This window comes from Crocuta crocuta, unplaced genomic scaffold (genome assembly GCF_008692635.1).
Source record: "Crocuta crocuta isolate KB4526 unplaced genomic scaffold, BGI_CrCroc_1.0 scaffold327, whole genome shotgun sequence".
NCBI classification, from domain to species: Eukaryota; Metazoa; Chordata; class Mammalia; order Carnivora; family Hyaenidae; genus Crocuta; species Crocuta crocuta.
In genome coordinates, this window is record NW_027529176.1 from 571,379 (window position 1) to 586,327 (window position 14,949).

Genomic DNA, 14,949 nt, shown 5'->3' on the forward strand with positions numbered 1-14,949 from the left:
ATTTTTACTCGGGCCGCGCCCCTCTTCCGCCCCCGTTTGGGGCTGGGCCGGCCGGACAGACGGACGGACGGACAGACCTCCTTCCTAAGCACAATAGCACCAGCTCCCCGGAGCGCCGCACCTCCACGAGGAGAATAAATGCCACTCTTGATAGAACTTGGAGTGTTGGGTTGATGTATCCAGCGCTGGGTCCACGCCACAGGGGGCGCTGGGATGTCTGGGGGGCATCATCCCAGCCCTGCTGCATCCCAGAGGCAAGGCTGGTGCAAGCCCAGTGCTGGGAGTGGCAGCCTACCCACAGAGCTCTGGGGTCACGTCACTACCTTTTGGTAGGGTGTGGCACTGTCTCCTTGCCCCCGAGGGCTATCTTCTTCCCCATGGGAGGGCCAGCTTGGCAAGCCTCGACTCGGGAGAATCATCCCCACCCCCCCAACAAGGCAAAGCAGCTGGCAGGCTAATCTGCTCTGTGCCAGGAACTGGGGGAGCTAAGGACCTCCAGCCTGAATTCCAGCCCAGCCCAGGAGTGATCTAGAAACACCAGAGTAGCCACAGCAGGGCCTGCAGAGGTACGTCTACTCTTCTTGTAGGAGCTCCTGCTGCTCCTCAGGCTTGACAGCCACCAACAAACCCGCCTCAATGGCAGTGGAGAAAATGGGGACAGCAGAGGGTGCAAGGTCTGGCCTCTTCCTGCTGCCCACATCTTGACTCCCATGTCTGAGGAGGCCTCCGTGGACAGCTGACTCGTGCTGCTTCTTGGGAGGGGCCACCCAGGGGACAGAGAGGCTTCCATGGCCACCCACAGTCCTCAAGCTCTAGACAGGATGAATCAAGTTGAGATGAGGGGTGGGACTGCGCTGGTCAGGGACAGGCCAGGAACGGGGACCCCCTGCCCCAGCAATGCCCCCTGATACTCACTCAGGTTGGTAGGTATGAGCTGAGAGGCCCAACGTCTGCGAGGTCATCCCAGAGCCAGCTGTCTGAACCCCATCAGGGACAGGTCTGCCTAGACTTCATCAGGGTGGACGGCAGGGGAGCCTGACCTTCAGAAGGGTGTCAGCTGGTAGGCTGCTCAGGGTGGGGCTCACACGGAGGTGGACACCCTCTTCTGGGGAGCACTGTCAGCAGTAAAAACCTCAGCAGTGAAAGCCCCTATTATTGGTAGAGGTCAGGGATCCTTGAGTCTCACTGTCCCTAGGCTGGGGAAAGCATCTTTGCCACATTTGTGTGTGAAGAGTCGGTGTCTGGGAGAACAGCCGATCCAAGGCCTGCCTTTGATACAAGCTCTGTCCTAGTACCTCACTGACCCTCCACCTGGAGTCACACCTGGGTGGGCGCCAGCGGCAGGGAGAATGCCCATCGCTTCCAGCTTCTGGGTCCAGACTCCTGGTTCCTGCTTCCGCAGGACCCTGAGGGGCAGTGGGAGTGGAGGGATGAAGGCGGCCTCCCTGAGGCCTGGAATGAGTCCACCCTCAGTCTTCACAGATGTCCACAGACAGAACTTTCTATCCCACAACTGGGCAGCATAGTCTGCTCACCACCATGTCCTACGTCACCCTTCACAGGCCTCAGTGGCCTGTGGCACCTCGGCCACAGGTTGAGGTTCTAAACTCTGAACCTCTTCCAGCCAGGCCTGCAAGGGTCCTGGCCTCTAGTCTCTTAACCAGTTGCTGCCCCTGGCAGAGAAATCTCCACTGACCTCTCTTCCACGACCCTCTTGTATGCCTTTGTCACCAAGCAACCCCACCTGCCTTAACCTTTCTTTCTCCTCGCTGGCATCCTGGGCCTCATTTTGCCCTGGATCCTAAGGCAACTGGAGCTTCCGGGGGAGGGGGAGTTCTAAAGCTGCTGCGTTGGCCCATTCTCCCTCCCAAGGCCTGGCCCACGCTCTCCCACAGGCCATTGTCCCCTCCAGGCCCGGTCCACGCCTGTACTGAGGCTCTTCCTTATTGGTGTTCTCACGGCCCATGCCTGCCTCTTAACTTGATGCCTAGCTTTCCTCTCGCTCAACTCCAGTGCCAGAACCTTGGCTGTCCCACCGGTTACCCACCAGACTGGTCCTTCCTGGTGATCCCTTGTCCACTCTGGTCGCTTCACTCCCACTGCCGTTTGCCAGCTGACAGCTTGGAGCCGGGACATGGGCACAGGCAGCCGCCTCCAACATGACTTTTCACTCATTACTGACTACTGCGCTCAGCCTCTGCAGGCCTACTGGAAGCCTGAGTCCCCAATCTCTGCCAGCCTGGGCAGGCCCTCTAGTTCTTGGCGCTGTACTGAAGGGTGGCACGGCCAGAAGGGATGCAGAGACACGTGGGCACATGTGGCAGAGCTCCCAGGGCTCACTCCTCTATGCTGGGCTCCTGAGAGGACCCTCTCCTTTGGTCGCCCTCCCTTGGGATCAGTACTCAGAAAGTCCTAGCTCTGCCTGGCCCAGGCCACCCCATAAACAGATGTAAGTTCTGAAAGACTGGATAGGAGACGGGTTGATCCTGACTCACTGAGGTTGAGCTGCGTGGACATGTGGGAGCAGCTCTCCTGCCCCAGGCAAGGCAGCCCCGTTAGCAGGTTCCTCAAAGACAACCTGCCAGGTAGCTCCAGCCTGCTAGGTAGGGATGCCAGGCCGGTTTCAGTCCCAGATGGCTCAGTGGTGACAGGAATGCGTCACTAGGGGGCCCAGGCACTGTGGTGAAGGTGGTGGAACAGGGGTGTGCCGGGAGGAAAGGCAGTGGCCAGTCCACTGAGAGGCCACTAATCTGAGGCTGAGCCTTTCAGTTTATTTGCTTCTAAGAGGTGCTCTTCTTCGTCCTGCTCACCTTGGGAGTGAATGGCTAATGCATTTTGCCGCTGGGTAAACCCTCCCTGAGTCTCCAGTGAATGCTCACTCTGAAATCCAGGGTGTTCACACCCCATGCCCTATGTAAAGATGCGTGTTAAACTAAGGTGGAAGGCGCACTTGTTTGCCAGCGGGTTGCACCGTGCAGTTGTGCAGACTTGGAAGCCTCTGGGTCCCCACAATCCGACACTCCAGGCACCACACGCCCTGGCAAAACCAGCCCGAGTGCAAATGAGGGAGGCCCGGCCGGTCTGCGGACGTGGGCGCAAGGGGGGCCGGGTGGAGGCGGGCCAGACTGGCCGCCTGGGGAGGGCAGTTGGGGGTTGCACCTTCCCTGTCCTTGCTGTGGGCACTTTGAGGGAGGGTCAGTGTGGGCGGGGCGGGCGTCCGGGGACACCGGGCCTGGGAGCTTCCTCCTGCTCCATCTTTTGGTCTGGCGCTTGTTGAAACAACCCAGGCCGAGGAAACGAGGGTGCTTCTGCGGTGGTTACCAGAGGGCCCGTGGTGCACCAGTGCGCCGTGACGTGTGCTCCGGAACCAACCCGCTGGGTGGTGGGCGAGGCGACTCCCCAGGGAAAGGGCCTCGGCAGCCAGGCGGTAGCGCAAGAGGCATTTCTCCGTAAGGTGCCAAGCCCACGCTCCGCGCCTGGGCTGAGGGATGACGAAACCCCGTGTTTACACAAGCGGTCGGGGCGGCCCGCAGCTGCCAGGAAGCCTGACGAGTTCCGCAGAGGCGCTGGGGCCCGGTCTCGGGCCACACGCCCGCAGACGCTCTACCTCNGGCGGAGGGCAGCTCCCAGCGTGCGCCGCGCGGGGCGGCCGCAGCTCCCAGGGTGCCGCGCGGGGGGACCACGACTCCCAGAATGCCCCTCGCGCCCGCGGACTACAAATGGGCGCGCGCCGTCGCGGCTGGGCTGTTAGAGGCTCCCAGAGCGAGCCGAGCGCGGTCTTCGGGCGGCTTGGAGGGCGCGCGCTGATTGGCGGCCCGGCCTGCGCGCGGGCTACGGCGTCCGGCANGACCGCGGCGGCGCGGGCGGCTCCCGGCGCCGGAGGACCGGTTCACGGCCTTCGAGCCAGGGCGGCGGTGGGCCCGCAGTGGCGGAAGAGGAGGCGCGGGACGTGGGCGCCGGGGGAGACCCTCCGGCGCCGGCAACGGCCCCGGACAAGGACGAGGACGGAGACTCCGACGTGGGCAGCGGCCACTGGGATCTGAGGTAGCCAGGCGTCTCACCCTTAACCCCTGCCCGAGACCCTCCCCAGATCCCCGGGCGTGACCACAGCAGCGCGGGCTCCGAGTCGGAGAGCCTGGCTCCCGGACTTGGCTGGACAGGTGTGCCCCTTGGGCCCCTGCGGGGAAACTGAGGCATAGGAGTGGAGAGTCACTGGTCAAGGTCACCCACGTGGGGGCGCAGAGGGGAGCGGGCGACAGTCCAGCTTTCAGACCCCCACCCCTCTGTCTACACATCCTCAGGCGGGTCCTTAGGCTCTTCCTCAGGGTAACCCAGGACGCTGACCCCGCGGCGCGGGCTTCTGCTCTGCGCAAGTTTTCCGTGTGTGGAAGGAGAAGGATGGGATCAGGTGGTTTCTAATTAAGGAGGTCTCTCCTGAGGGCTACGAGGGGTTCCTTGTTGGTAGGAGGTCTCCCCGAGGAGGAGGGCGGGCCTGTGCGGGAGGCAGCCAGCAGGAGCCTGGCGGTGCCTGAGCGTGGGTTCGGGGCAGTCTGAAGCTTTCTCGTCCCTGCAGACCCTCCCAAGAGTTGTCTTCGCGGGGGTCCCTTCCTCCTTCCCTGACCCATGGGTCCGTCCCTTGCCCTGGGCTGGGGCCCTGATTACATCCTCAGAACAAGTTGGGTCCTATATTGGGACTCTCCCCTCCTGCTTGGGGTACAGGAGAGGGGTCTGAAGTGCCCCCGGGCGGGCACCCTGTTTAGCTGAAGGTCTGGCAGGAAGCGGGTGGGGGAGCAAGCCTGGCTGATGGGGACGGCCTGGAGGGACAGGAAAGGCTCCCTCCTTCAAGCTGCCGCCAGCCTCTCTCTGGCTTCAGTCGGGCCCGGGTGTCCTCGGGGGTTCTGGGTTTGGAGACACCGGTGGGGCTAGAGGTTATCAAGGAGGAAGTGGGCAACTGGTCAGTCTGTTGGCAAGGATCTGCTCCCTCAGTAACCCAGAGGTTGGTTCAGCTTTCTTCACTGTGCTGAGAGGATGGGTGAAGGCAGCTGGGGTCCTTGCCCTTGGGGTGCGCACAGTCCACCTGAGAGATAAGATAATCTCAGCACTGAGCAGTGTGAGCAAAGGTCAGGCGCAGAGTCCGTGAAGGCGCCGTGGCAGAGGAGGGCGCTTTTACTGAGGGGGTGCTTGCTTCTTGTGGGCCAGGGATGGTGCTGAGGGAGGCTGCAAAGGACAGGAGGGTTCTAGGGTCCCCTCTGCCGCTCTGGAGGCAGGGGCGTGGCCGGCATGATCTCCTCCAGAGGTGGCAGGAGTCGCGTCCTTTTGTGTAAGATGGGGAGTGCCGGCTTTGGGCCAAGCTGCCACTCTGGAATGGGCAGTCACTTCGCTGCTCTGCTGGGCCAGCTGTCTAGAAGCGCGTCCTGTGTTCCTGAGAGCTGGGCCCCGCGAGCGGAGCCTCCACGTCCGGCCTCCCTGGGAAGAGGAGCCGGAGCCGGAAGGGACGGGCCTGCCCAAGGCAGAGGGAGCTGGCAAGGACCACCCTCCCCTGGTCCCCAGGTCGTGCAGGCCCTGTGTGCTTGTTTCTCAAACTCCGATGACCCAGGCCCGGAGGGCCACCAGGGTCAGAGCTTGCTCTGGCTGCCGTCCTGGGATTCGGCCCCCACTCACCTCCTTGTCAGCCTCCTCGTGCCTGTCTCCCCTCCCTACACTTCCTGCTCACCTCGCCCTGGGCAGGTGGATCAGGCTCTGGGTGTGAACACATTTCTTCCAGGCCATGGCAAGGTGTGGCTGTGGGGCAGGAAGGAGGGCACCCCATACACTACCGGTTGCCAGGCCGTCTGGACCCCTGCTCATGGGCACCAGGCAGGGCCTTCGAGTCCCGGGGCTCTCCGAGGGCGTTTGTTCCTGGGCTGCCCTCTGTTTCTTCCTCTCCACCAGGGTCTTCCCAAGGGCAGAGCCTGCCTGCTTACCTGGCACCCTGGGGCTCAGCCCCCAGGCCGGGTGAAGGAAGTGCTGCGGCAGCGGCAGCTGGGAGGAGAGCTGGCAGCCTGCCCCCTCCATGGTCCGCTTGGCCCTGGAATTGGACCAGGTGGTCCCCAGTTGTGACCCACACTTTGCCTTGCCCTTGGGCAAGCTTTGAACTTTGGCAAGACTTAGTTTTCCTTTGCACTTACCTCCCAAAGCTGATGTGAAGGTTAAGTGAGATAACACGATGCGATTCGTTACAGCGACCCTGGCGAGTAGGCGTGGGACCGCTGGAGGGCCCAGAGGTGTGGGTGGCCCTGAGGCAGGGGAGAGGGTGATAGAGGTAGCTCTGGGGAACTCTGGCCACATCCTGCCTGCCCTCTGGTCCAGGGCTGCTGAGCTTGCCGGGCCGGCAAGGCTGGGCCCTTTGGTCCGGTGCCGCTAAGCACGCCAGCAAGGCTGGGCCTTGTGGGTTTTGGTGGGTGGTGAGCTTCCTCCCCTGGGCCTTTGACCTGTGTGGAAATGGGGGTTGCCTGCAGTAGGCGGGTGGCCAGGAAGCCCTGTGGAGGGACCTAGGGTGTGGGTGTGAGCAGGTTGGGGAAGGCCGTAGGAGCGTGACAGAGGGATCTGGAAAAGCTTTTATGATATTATTTGGTGTCAGACTTGGAAAATAATACCCATTCTCAGCCCTGTTTTCATCTTAGAGATTGCTGAAAATAAAGCCAGCATGGTCTTCCTGGTAGCCCAAAGTGGGCAAAGGGTCACATTGTCGTGAAACGTTGTGCAGATGGGGGTTGTGGACCGGGACCTCTGGGACACTTCCAGTGAAAGTGGACGGACTCAGACTTGGCGGAAGGGCTGGGGAGGCCCCGGTCTAGCGGGCAGGCCGAGACGGTCCCCTCTGGGGAGTGAGGCCCTGGAGCTGTGCTGGCCTCGCAGGGAAGCAGGTGCAGAGACTGGAGGAGAAGAGGGCCTCCGGTGGCCTCACCTCAAGGCCCAGAACAGGCCGGGCAGGTGGACACGAGGAGGCCAAGCCTGTGACTGGCAGAGGCTGGTGGGCCGGGGGGGGCGGGGCGCCCCCTGCCGCTGCTCTCGTTGGAGAGTGCCGAGTAGCCTCTCAGCCTTCCCAGCCCCTCACTTCCCGTTGAGCCCGACCTTGTCAGCCCTGAGAAGACATATGTGCTGCACTGGACACCTGGGCCCACTTCTACCTGGGTGCCTCAAGAGGTGGAGATGCGTGTCCCTGGCCTCATGTCTTACGAAACTGGAGGCCTTGCTCAATGCTGTGTGGGGCTTCCTGGTGGCATGGCAGGTGGGGGTGGGGTGGGGCCGCAAACGGAGAGAGCCGGGAGCTGGGTCTGGGCCTTGCCCCAGTCACGTCTACCTCTGTGTCACCCTGAGGCTCAGGCAGGGATGTGAAGATCTACTTATGTGTCACCCACCCCAGCAGTAGGTGGGAACTCTCATGGGTGGGCACCGAAGTCACCTTTTTCTGCTTCTGGGGGAAACCTCTCTGCCGTTAGGCATCTGGCATCTGGTGGGCTCCTCTGGGCCCCCTCGCTCTGGGCAGGAGCACAGTGCTTACCCTGTGGCCGAGCTGGGACAGGTTATAACTTTTTAGAAACAGTTGGAGGCTACATGAATGTATGAGGGCTGGGCCCCTGGCCCCGGGGAGGTGCATGCAAGTCCAGGTCCTCGGCTGGCCCTTGGCCTGAGTCCCTGTGCGCACTCAAACCTGTGTGGGCCAGATGTAGGGAGGAGGTTGTCTGAGGTGGGCGCCCCCTCAGTGTGCCGAGTGTAGGATGGGCTGACTCAGGGAGGCCCTCACTTCTGTACAGCATTGCCAGGTGGGCCTGTAGATCCCTGCAGTGGACTCGTCCTGTGGGCGCATCGCCACTCCACCATTCTGTAGCCGGTGTGCATGGTGGCAGCCAGAGGCCTCTGGGGAGCGAGGCCAGGCCCGGGGCTGGGGTGCTCCGGCTCCACGCAGCCCTGGGCTGGCCAGGGCCAGCCGTGCTGTTCCTGTTTGTGGCATGACCCCGCCCACTGCCTGGAGGGCCGGCTTCTGGGTGGTCCTCAGAGCCCGTCCCTGTCTGGCCCTCCTGTGATTGTAGATGGGGAGTAGGATGTGTGGGCAGAAGAGAGGGCTGGGTGGGCACGGACCGTCCTGCTGGGCCAGGATGCTGAGAGCCGCTCAGAGGAAGGGGCTGGGGTCTGCCCTGCCCTGGGCCCTGAGGTTGGCTCCTGAGGCGCTGAACTTGGCTGGGCTCTTGGGCCCTGACCTGCCCCTGGACCTGGAGGGGTACGCCCGCTCTTGGTCCTGCCCAGGGTCCTCGTAGCCTGGGGGTGCTGGGGTGGGGCCAGCGCTGCTTAGGGGGCGTCTGTCTCCCGTCCTACCAGGTGCCACCGCCTGCAAGATTCTTTGTTCAGCTCTGACAGTGGCTTTAGCAACTACCGTGGGATCCTGAATTGGTGTGTGGTGATGCTGGTGAGTAGGACGGTATCTGGGAGCAGGTAACCCTGTGGTCAGGGCTCCGCCCTCTGGGGGAAAGGGGCCGGAGCTTGTGTGGCTGGACTGCGTGGCACACGGGGCTGGCGGGGGGGCAGTTGTGGTGATGGTCCTGCATCAGCCACACACTCAACTCTCGTTCCTGTTGAATCCCAGGAACGGCACGTGTGAGGGGTCTTGGGGGTCCAAAAAAGAGTTTCTTCCGCTGTTCTGAGGGCCCTTGTGGGCGTGGAACCCTGGCAGTCCTGGGGGTGGGGGTGGGGGTGGGGGCAGGGTCCAGCAGCTGGCTCCTGGGCTCAGCTTGGCAGCCCCGGGCCCAGACTCTGAAGGCACCCGGCCTCTCTCCCGCAGCCTGGTCCTTGGTGGCCCCCAGGAAGGGATTAGAGCCCTGGCTTCCACCTCCCCGCGCGGCCTGGCTGTAGCCCCTGGCTCTGGGGCGCCGTTCCCGTGTTCACCTTGTGGGGGTGGGGCCAGCAGTCCTGGCCCAGAAACAGCTGGAGCCAAGCCCGCAGGGTGGGGCAGAGGGCAAGCTCCTGCCGGGGCCCAGCCCCCACCTCTCAGACTGATGTGGCCAGAGGCCTTTGCCCTTTGCCCTGACACGGCTGCCTCGGTCTCCTTGGAAGGGGCTTCAGGCGCACCCACACCCCCGCTGCCTGTGGCCCCAGGAGGCTCTCCAGGGAGCTGTGGGGGGCAACGCCTCTGTTTGGGTGGGGAGCTGGCTAGGCAAGGGGATGGCGGGCCAGGCGCCTGCCTGATGTCACCTCACGAGGTGTCGTGTCCTTGTTCTCTGAGGGCCGTGCCTGGGCCGGGTTTGTGGCGGCAGTCTGAGCAGCAGTGTGTGTTCCCTGGAGCCCTCAGGGCCCGCCTGGCCCTTCGGCCCAGACCCAAAACCTTTCCCCTGCGTCCAGTGCCTCCACCGCCCCCTTGCTGGAGACTGTGTCCCGCCGTGGCCTGGGCCTGGAGGTGCGCGCTGCCCGTTAGCAGCTCTGGCCCCTGCTGGCCGTAGGCTCTCGGGACAGGCCACTACCGGGCGTGGCGGCAGCACGTCTCGTCTGTGCCAGGCGGGAGGTCAGGGCACTGGTGTCTCTGTTTGTCACCTCCATGTGAAGCCCTTACCTGGTGGTCAGGGGACCCACGAGTGTCGCCTTGCTAGCATCACTTTTCCACAGGGCCTGAGCTTGGGGCCCTTGGCCGGGTATGTGTGTTGGGGGTGGAGGAGGAGGCCCTCGGGCTTGCAGAGGGAAGCCATGCCCCAGCCCCAGCCCAGAGCCTAGCTGCTCTGGGGCCACGTGCCCAGGCTTGGAGGGCTACGGGGACAGTGGGAGAGGGGCAGGGGCCCTTAAGACTCAGGTCAGCTTCTTCTCCCCACACTCCCCAGGGTGTGGGTGCCCGTGGTGTAGCACTTGCGGCCCACCCGGGCACTGCAAGGACGTTCCTGGGCAGGTTTGGGCCTTGAGGGCCGTCACCAGCTCAGTGGGACAGATGAGGGCTTCTAGGCGTCAGGTCATTTTGTGCCGCTGCAGATGCCAGTATCTGGTGTTGGGGGGATGGGGGCAATGGTGAGACGTGCTGTCCCTGCAGCAGCATGGGGGGAGGTGGATGGTAAGCCTCAGGGCTGGCGTGGAGGTCACACAGGGCTTGCATCCTGGGTTTGCAGGTGCGGGTTGCCACCCGGACCCGGGGCTCCTGCCCCTGCAGGTGCTGGGAGGAGCTGGGGTGGGTACCCTGTGGCCAGGGCTAACGGGGCTGTGCCCTCCTTCTCTCTTGCAGATCCTGAGCAATGCCCGGTTATTTTTAGAAAACCTCATCAAGTGAGTGTCTTGCCCAGGGCCCCAGCCCCGCCCCTGCGGCCCCTCCCCCCCNCCCCCCGCCCCCCAGGTACGGCATCCTGGTGGACCCCATCCAGGTGGTGTCCCTGTTCCTGAAGGACCCCTACAGCTGGCCCGCCCTGTGTCTGGTTATTGGTGAGCCGGGAGCCTTGGAGGGTTGTGGGTGGGGACAGGGCTTGACCTGGGACTGAACCGCCCTACGGCACTTCCATCCTCAGTGGCCAATGTCTTTGCCGTGGCTGCATTCCAGGTGGAGAAGCGTCTGGCAGTGGTAAGCAGTGCCCTCACGACCCCTGCCCTGCCCACAGCGCTGCTCTCCTCATTAAGCCTGCGTTTCGGGCTGTGTGTAGCTCTCCTGGGGAGGCCTGTCCCCAGGGAGTGGGGGTGTTGGCTGAGCACGCTGCCCCCGCCCCCACCCCCCAGGGTGCCTTGACGGAGCTGGCAGGCTTGCTGCTGCACGTGGTCAACCTGGCCACCATTCTCTGCTTCCCGGCTGCCGTGGCCTTGCTGCTCGAGTCCATCACTCCAGGTGTGCCCCTTCCTTCATGCCACCCCTGTCCCAGCCTGTCTCGGGCCCGAGGGAGGGACCTAGGTTCACCACAGGGGCTGTGCCTGTGGCGGAGGCTCTCCTGTGCGTGGTGTGGGAGGGCTGTGGCCTGAGCCTGCCTCTCCTGCAGTGGGCTCCGTGCTGGCTCTGATGGTGTACACCATCCTCTTCCTCAAGCTCTTCTCCTACCGGGACGTCAACCTGTGGTGCCGAGAGCGAAGAGCTAAGGCCAAGGCCAAGTCTGGTGAGGGGCTGCCTGGGGCTGGGGCCTTAGAGCCTGTGCCACCTGCCACTGGGCCAGACCTGGGCAGCAGCAAGGCCTCATGCCATGCCCCCTCCCCCCCCGCCCCCCCCCTTGCTTGTAGCTTCTGCAGGTAAGAAGGCCAACGGGGGAGCTGCCCCGAGCACCGTGAGCTACCCAGACAACCTGACCTACCGGGGTGAGGACCCTTCCTGGGACGCGGCTGGAGGGCGGGGGGGAGGGACAGCAGAGGCCTGGCCTCCTAGCCCCACCCTGCCGTTCCAGATCTGTACTACTTCCTCTTGGCTCCCACTCTGTGCTATGAGCTCAACTTTCCCCGTTCTCCCCGCATCCGAAAGCGCTTCCTGCTGCGGAGGCTCCTGGAGATGGTGAGGATGGAGGCGGGGGTGGTGGTGCCCCGAAGGGTTGGGGTCTGCCGGGAGCTGGGGACTCAGCCTGCTGCTCTCTGCTTCCTCCCTCAGCTCTTCCTGACTCAGCTGCAGGTGGGGCTGATCCAGCAGGTACGCGGGGCCAGGCCGGGCTGGAGCGGGAGCTCAGTGTAGCCAGGGAGCTGACGCTGTGCCCTCTTTTGCAGTGGATGGTCCCCACCATCCAGAACTCCATGAAACCTTTCAAGGTGAGGGCTTGGGTGCTCTNTCTGGAACCTGGCACCTGCCTCCCCCCCCAACCACAGGTCCCCAACCACCTCATCTGGCTCATCTTCTTCTACTGGTTCTTCCACTCCTGCATGAACGCCGTGGCTGAGCTCATGCAGTTTGGAGACCGGGAGTTCTACCGGGACTGGTGGTGGGTGGCCTTGGGCGTGGGGCTGGGGGCTGGGGGCTGGGCTGGGCCAAGGTGCCAGCTGGTCACTTGCTGCTGCTGTCCGTCCCCAGGAACTCTGAGTCCGTCACCTACTTCTGGCAGAACTGGAACATCCCTGTGCACAAGTGGTGCCTCAGGTGGGCGTGGGCAGGGGTGTGACTGGTGGGCGTGCAGCTTCGTGTGCGCACCCGGGCACCCTTCCCACGGCCCCCTCCCTCCACAGGCACTTCTACAAGCCCATGCTTCGGCGGGGCAGCAGCAAGTGGGTGGCCAGGATGGGGGTGTTCTTTGCCTCGGCTTTCTTCCACGAGGTCAGTGCTCCGCAGGCACGATGGCCTCATCCTTAGGGTGGGTGTGGCCTGAGAAGGTGGCTGACCCTCTGTCGCTCCCCCTGCAGTACCTGGTGAGCATCCCCCTGCACATGTTCCGCCTCTGGGCCTTCACGGGCATGATGGCTCAGGTGAGCATTCCCTCCTCAGCCACCCTCTGCCCCGGGCCCCGGGCGCCACCGGCCCTGTGGTCACTGTGGCCAACTGACCGTAACCCTGTGTCTCCAGCTCCCCCTGGCGTGGATAGTGAGCCGCTTCTTCCAGGGCAACTACGGCAACGCGGCCGTGTGGCTGACACTCATCATTGGTCAGCCCGTGGCCGTGCTCATGTACGTCCACGACTACTACGTGCTCAACTACGAGGCCCCGGTGGCCGGGGCCTGAGCGGCGCCACAGCAAGTCCTCACTGCCACCTCCTCTCACCTCACTGCCCGCAGCCAGAGCCTGTCCCCTACCTGTGTGCTAGGGAGGGGGCTTGGCTGTCCATTGCCTCCTCCCAGATACCCCCTGCACCGGAGGCCCTCTCTGCCCCTATGGGGCTCCTTCCTGCCCTGCTCAGGGATGGCAGACCAGGCACAGGCCGGTGCTGGTGGAAGGTGCCAGCGGCCCAAGACTGTGCCGGTCCTGCCCAGGGGTCTGAGGGAGTCAATAAAGTGCTGTCCAGAGTGGCTGTCCTCAGCCTGCTGGGGTTGTGGGTGCTAGCGGTGCTCTTGGGAGAGGGATCTGGGTCCCACTGGCCTTCCTGGTGCCCATCCCCATGTCTCCTGGGGTGCCGTGTCCTGGAACAACACTGGGCAGGGCCCGGCCCCAGTGACGCAGAGGCTGGGGCCGGGCGCAGGTACGGGGGTCAGGCCGACTGCTCCCTCCACACGGCTCAAGGCACCGCCCATTTGCCTAACAAGGCTCAGCTGAGGTCACACTTCCTGTCCCTGTCACCGCCCTTGTTACCCTTGTGTGTGTGTGGGTGGGAGGGTGGTTAGCTCAGAGCTCCGCGGTCCCTGTGACAGGGACTTGGAAGAGGTCTTGGACTTCCCAGCAGTGGACCTTGGCTTGGGGCCGAGGCCGGAGACTGGGGTGTGTAAGTGGGTCAAGAGTCAGGAGCAAGCAGGGGGCTGGTGGAGCCATGTGTCTGGTGGAGTTCTCAGACAAGGCCGAGTCTGCCAACCCCTGGGGAGCTGCTGCCGCTGCTGCCCCTGGAGCAGCCACATGCTGGGGTGCTCACCCGGGGACAGTCGCAGAGCCTTGGGGGGGTGGGGGGCTTGGCTTGCCTCTTGGATGAGGCAGGTGGCCTGGCCCAATTCTTGACCCGGGTCTCCCTCATGAGTGCATGCATCCACGCCCAGCTCCGCACCTCCCGGGTGCTGCCGGCCCAAGGCCTGGCCCTTCTCCATGCTGCAAATCCCAAGGCCCTGGCAGGTCAGATGTGCCCTGAACCACAGATGTGGTCTGACGGGCAGGGGTCCTGAGGAGGTACCTGGGCGGCAGCCTCAGGAGCTGCACTGCCCCTGCCCCAACCAGGATCTGTCCAACTCTGCATCCTCACCCCCTCTGGCCGTGGCAGAGTTGGGGGTAAGGCTCCCTGGGGAGGGTACCCTTTGGATTCCAGGGTGGAGGCAGCATCTCCCCGGCCCCTGCTGAGGATGGTGAGCAGGCAGTGAANGATCATCAGGCAGGCTGTTCCGGTCTGTCACCTCCTCACCCCTTCCCCCCCAAACCAGCCCAGTGCCTTGAGGACGCATGAAGAGCAGGGGGCCTCTGCCGAGATGTGTGCGCCCGGCCTGTCCATCCGTGCCCCACCTGGTGCCCTCGTGGGGAGGCCTTGGGCAGGGCATTTCTGTGGGTCCATCCCACAACCCCCGCCCCCGGGCCTTTAATAAAGAATTTTGAGCACCCACGGGTCCTGTGGAGTCCGGCGTGCACGACTACGCCCTGGACATCTACCTTCCCTCCAAGGAGACCATCACGGCCCAGACTTCCAGAGCCCTTCTGAGACGGCCTCCCCGCCCCCCTCGCCATCCTGGGGGGCTGCAGGAGGAAACAGACACGAGAGGCCACCGTGTAGAGCCTGTCGTTTATAGGTCTCTGCCAGTCTCGTCCGTCCGTCTGTCCGTGTATGTGTTTATCTCTACCGAAGGGGCAGGGGAACTCTTCTGTAAAAATCCAAAATACGATCCTGACTGTGAACACCCGCAGCGCAGGGCAGTCCAAGCGTGGCTGTAAAGCCTCAGGCAGCCATGGCCCATGGGGCTGCGGCCTTTGCTGCTGAGCGGGCTCCACGCCCAGCCCCTTAGCCAGCCTTCATCCTGGGGCCTCTAGGAGACAGTGGGGTCCTTGGCTTTGGGGGGTTCAGAGCCCGTCAGCAGGGAGATGGTGGGGTCATCTGTGTAGTCGTCCCCCTCCGAGAAGTAGGACCCCTCCCCCAGCTCGAAGAGCACGGGCAGGTCGCTGCTTCCCATGTCGACGGAGCCCGGGTCCACCAAGAAGAGGGGTTGCGCCGTGTAGTGCACCAGCTGCTTCCCTGGGGGTGGGGGCTGGGTCAGGGCACCGGCGGGTCAGGGCACTGGGCTGGGGCAGGGCAGGGGCTCAGGGCTTGGCTCACCTGAGTCGGGGCTGCTGCTCTCTGCCTCGAGAGGCCTGGGGGGCTCCTGGGGAGAGAGGAGCTCCTGGATCTGCTGGGACAGAAGGGGGCAGAGAGAAGGTTCCAGTGTCCT

General features: G+C 63.9%; 2 protein-coding genes across 3 annotated transcripts in view; one reads left to right on the plus strand and one right to left on the minus strand.

Annotated features, from left to right (window-relative positions):
- The first annotated feature begins 2,515 nt into the window (after positions 1 to 2,515).
- Positions 2,516 to 12,903, plus strand: DGAT1 (diacylglycerol O-acyltransferase 1). The gene is made up of 17 exons (XM_077758121.1): positions 2,516 to 2,603; positions 3,288 to 3,631; positions 3,752 to 4,044; positions 8,359 to 8,446; positions 10,238 to 10,278; positions 10,346 to 10,431; positions 10,515 to 10,567; positions 10,720 to 10,825; positions 10,974 to 11,087; positions 11,209 to 11,283; positions 11,370 to 11,473; positions 11,567 to 11,605; positions 11,680 to 11,891; positions 11,981 to 12,046; positions 12,133 to 12,220; positions 12,307 to 12,369; positions 12,467 to 12,903. The coding sequence occupies exons 1-17, from the start codon at positions 2,516 to 2,518 to the stop codon at positions 12,620 to 12,622; spliced, it is 2,016 nt and encodes a 671-aa protein (XP_077614247.1). The 3' UTR covers positions 12,623 to 12,903.
- Positions 12,904 to 14,295: 1,392 nt separating this feature from the next.
- The window catches only part of HSF1 (heat shock transcription factor 1), a 22,471-nt gene continuing 21,817 nt past the window's right edge, over positions 14,296 to 14,949 (minus strand). For both annotated transcript variants that reach the window (XM_077758223.1, XM_077758222.1), the window contains 2 exons: positions 14,838 to 14,907; positions 14,296 to 14,756 (listed from right to left, as the gene is read on the minus strand). In XM_077758223.1, coding sequence (XP_077614349.1) covers positions 14,551 to 14,756; positions 14,838 to 14,907 — 276 coding nt within the window. In that variant the 3' untranslated portion in view covers positions 14,296 to 14,550. The remainder of the gene's footprint in view (positions 14,757 to 14,837; positions 14,908 to 14,949) is intronic.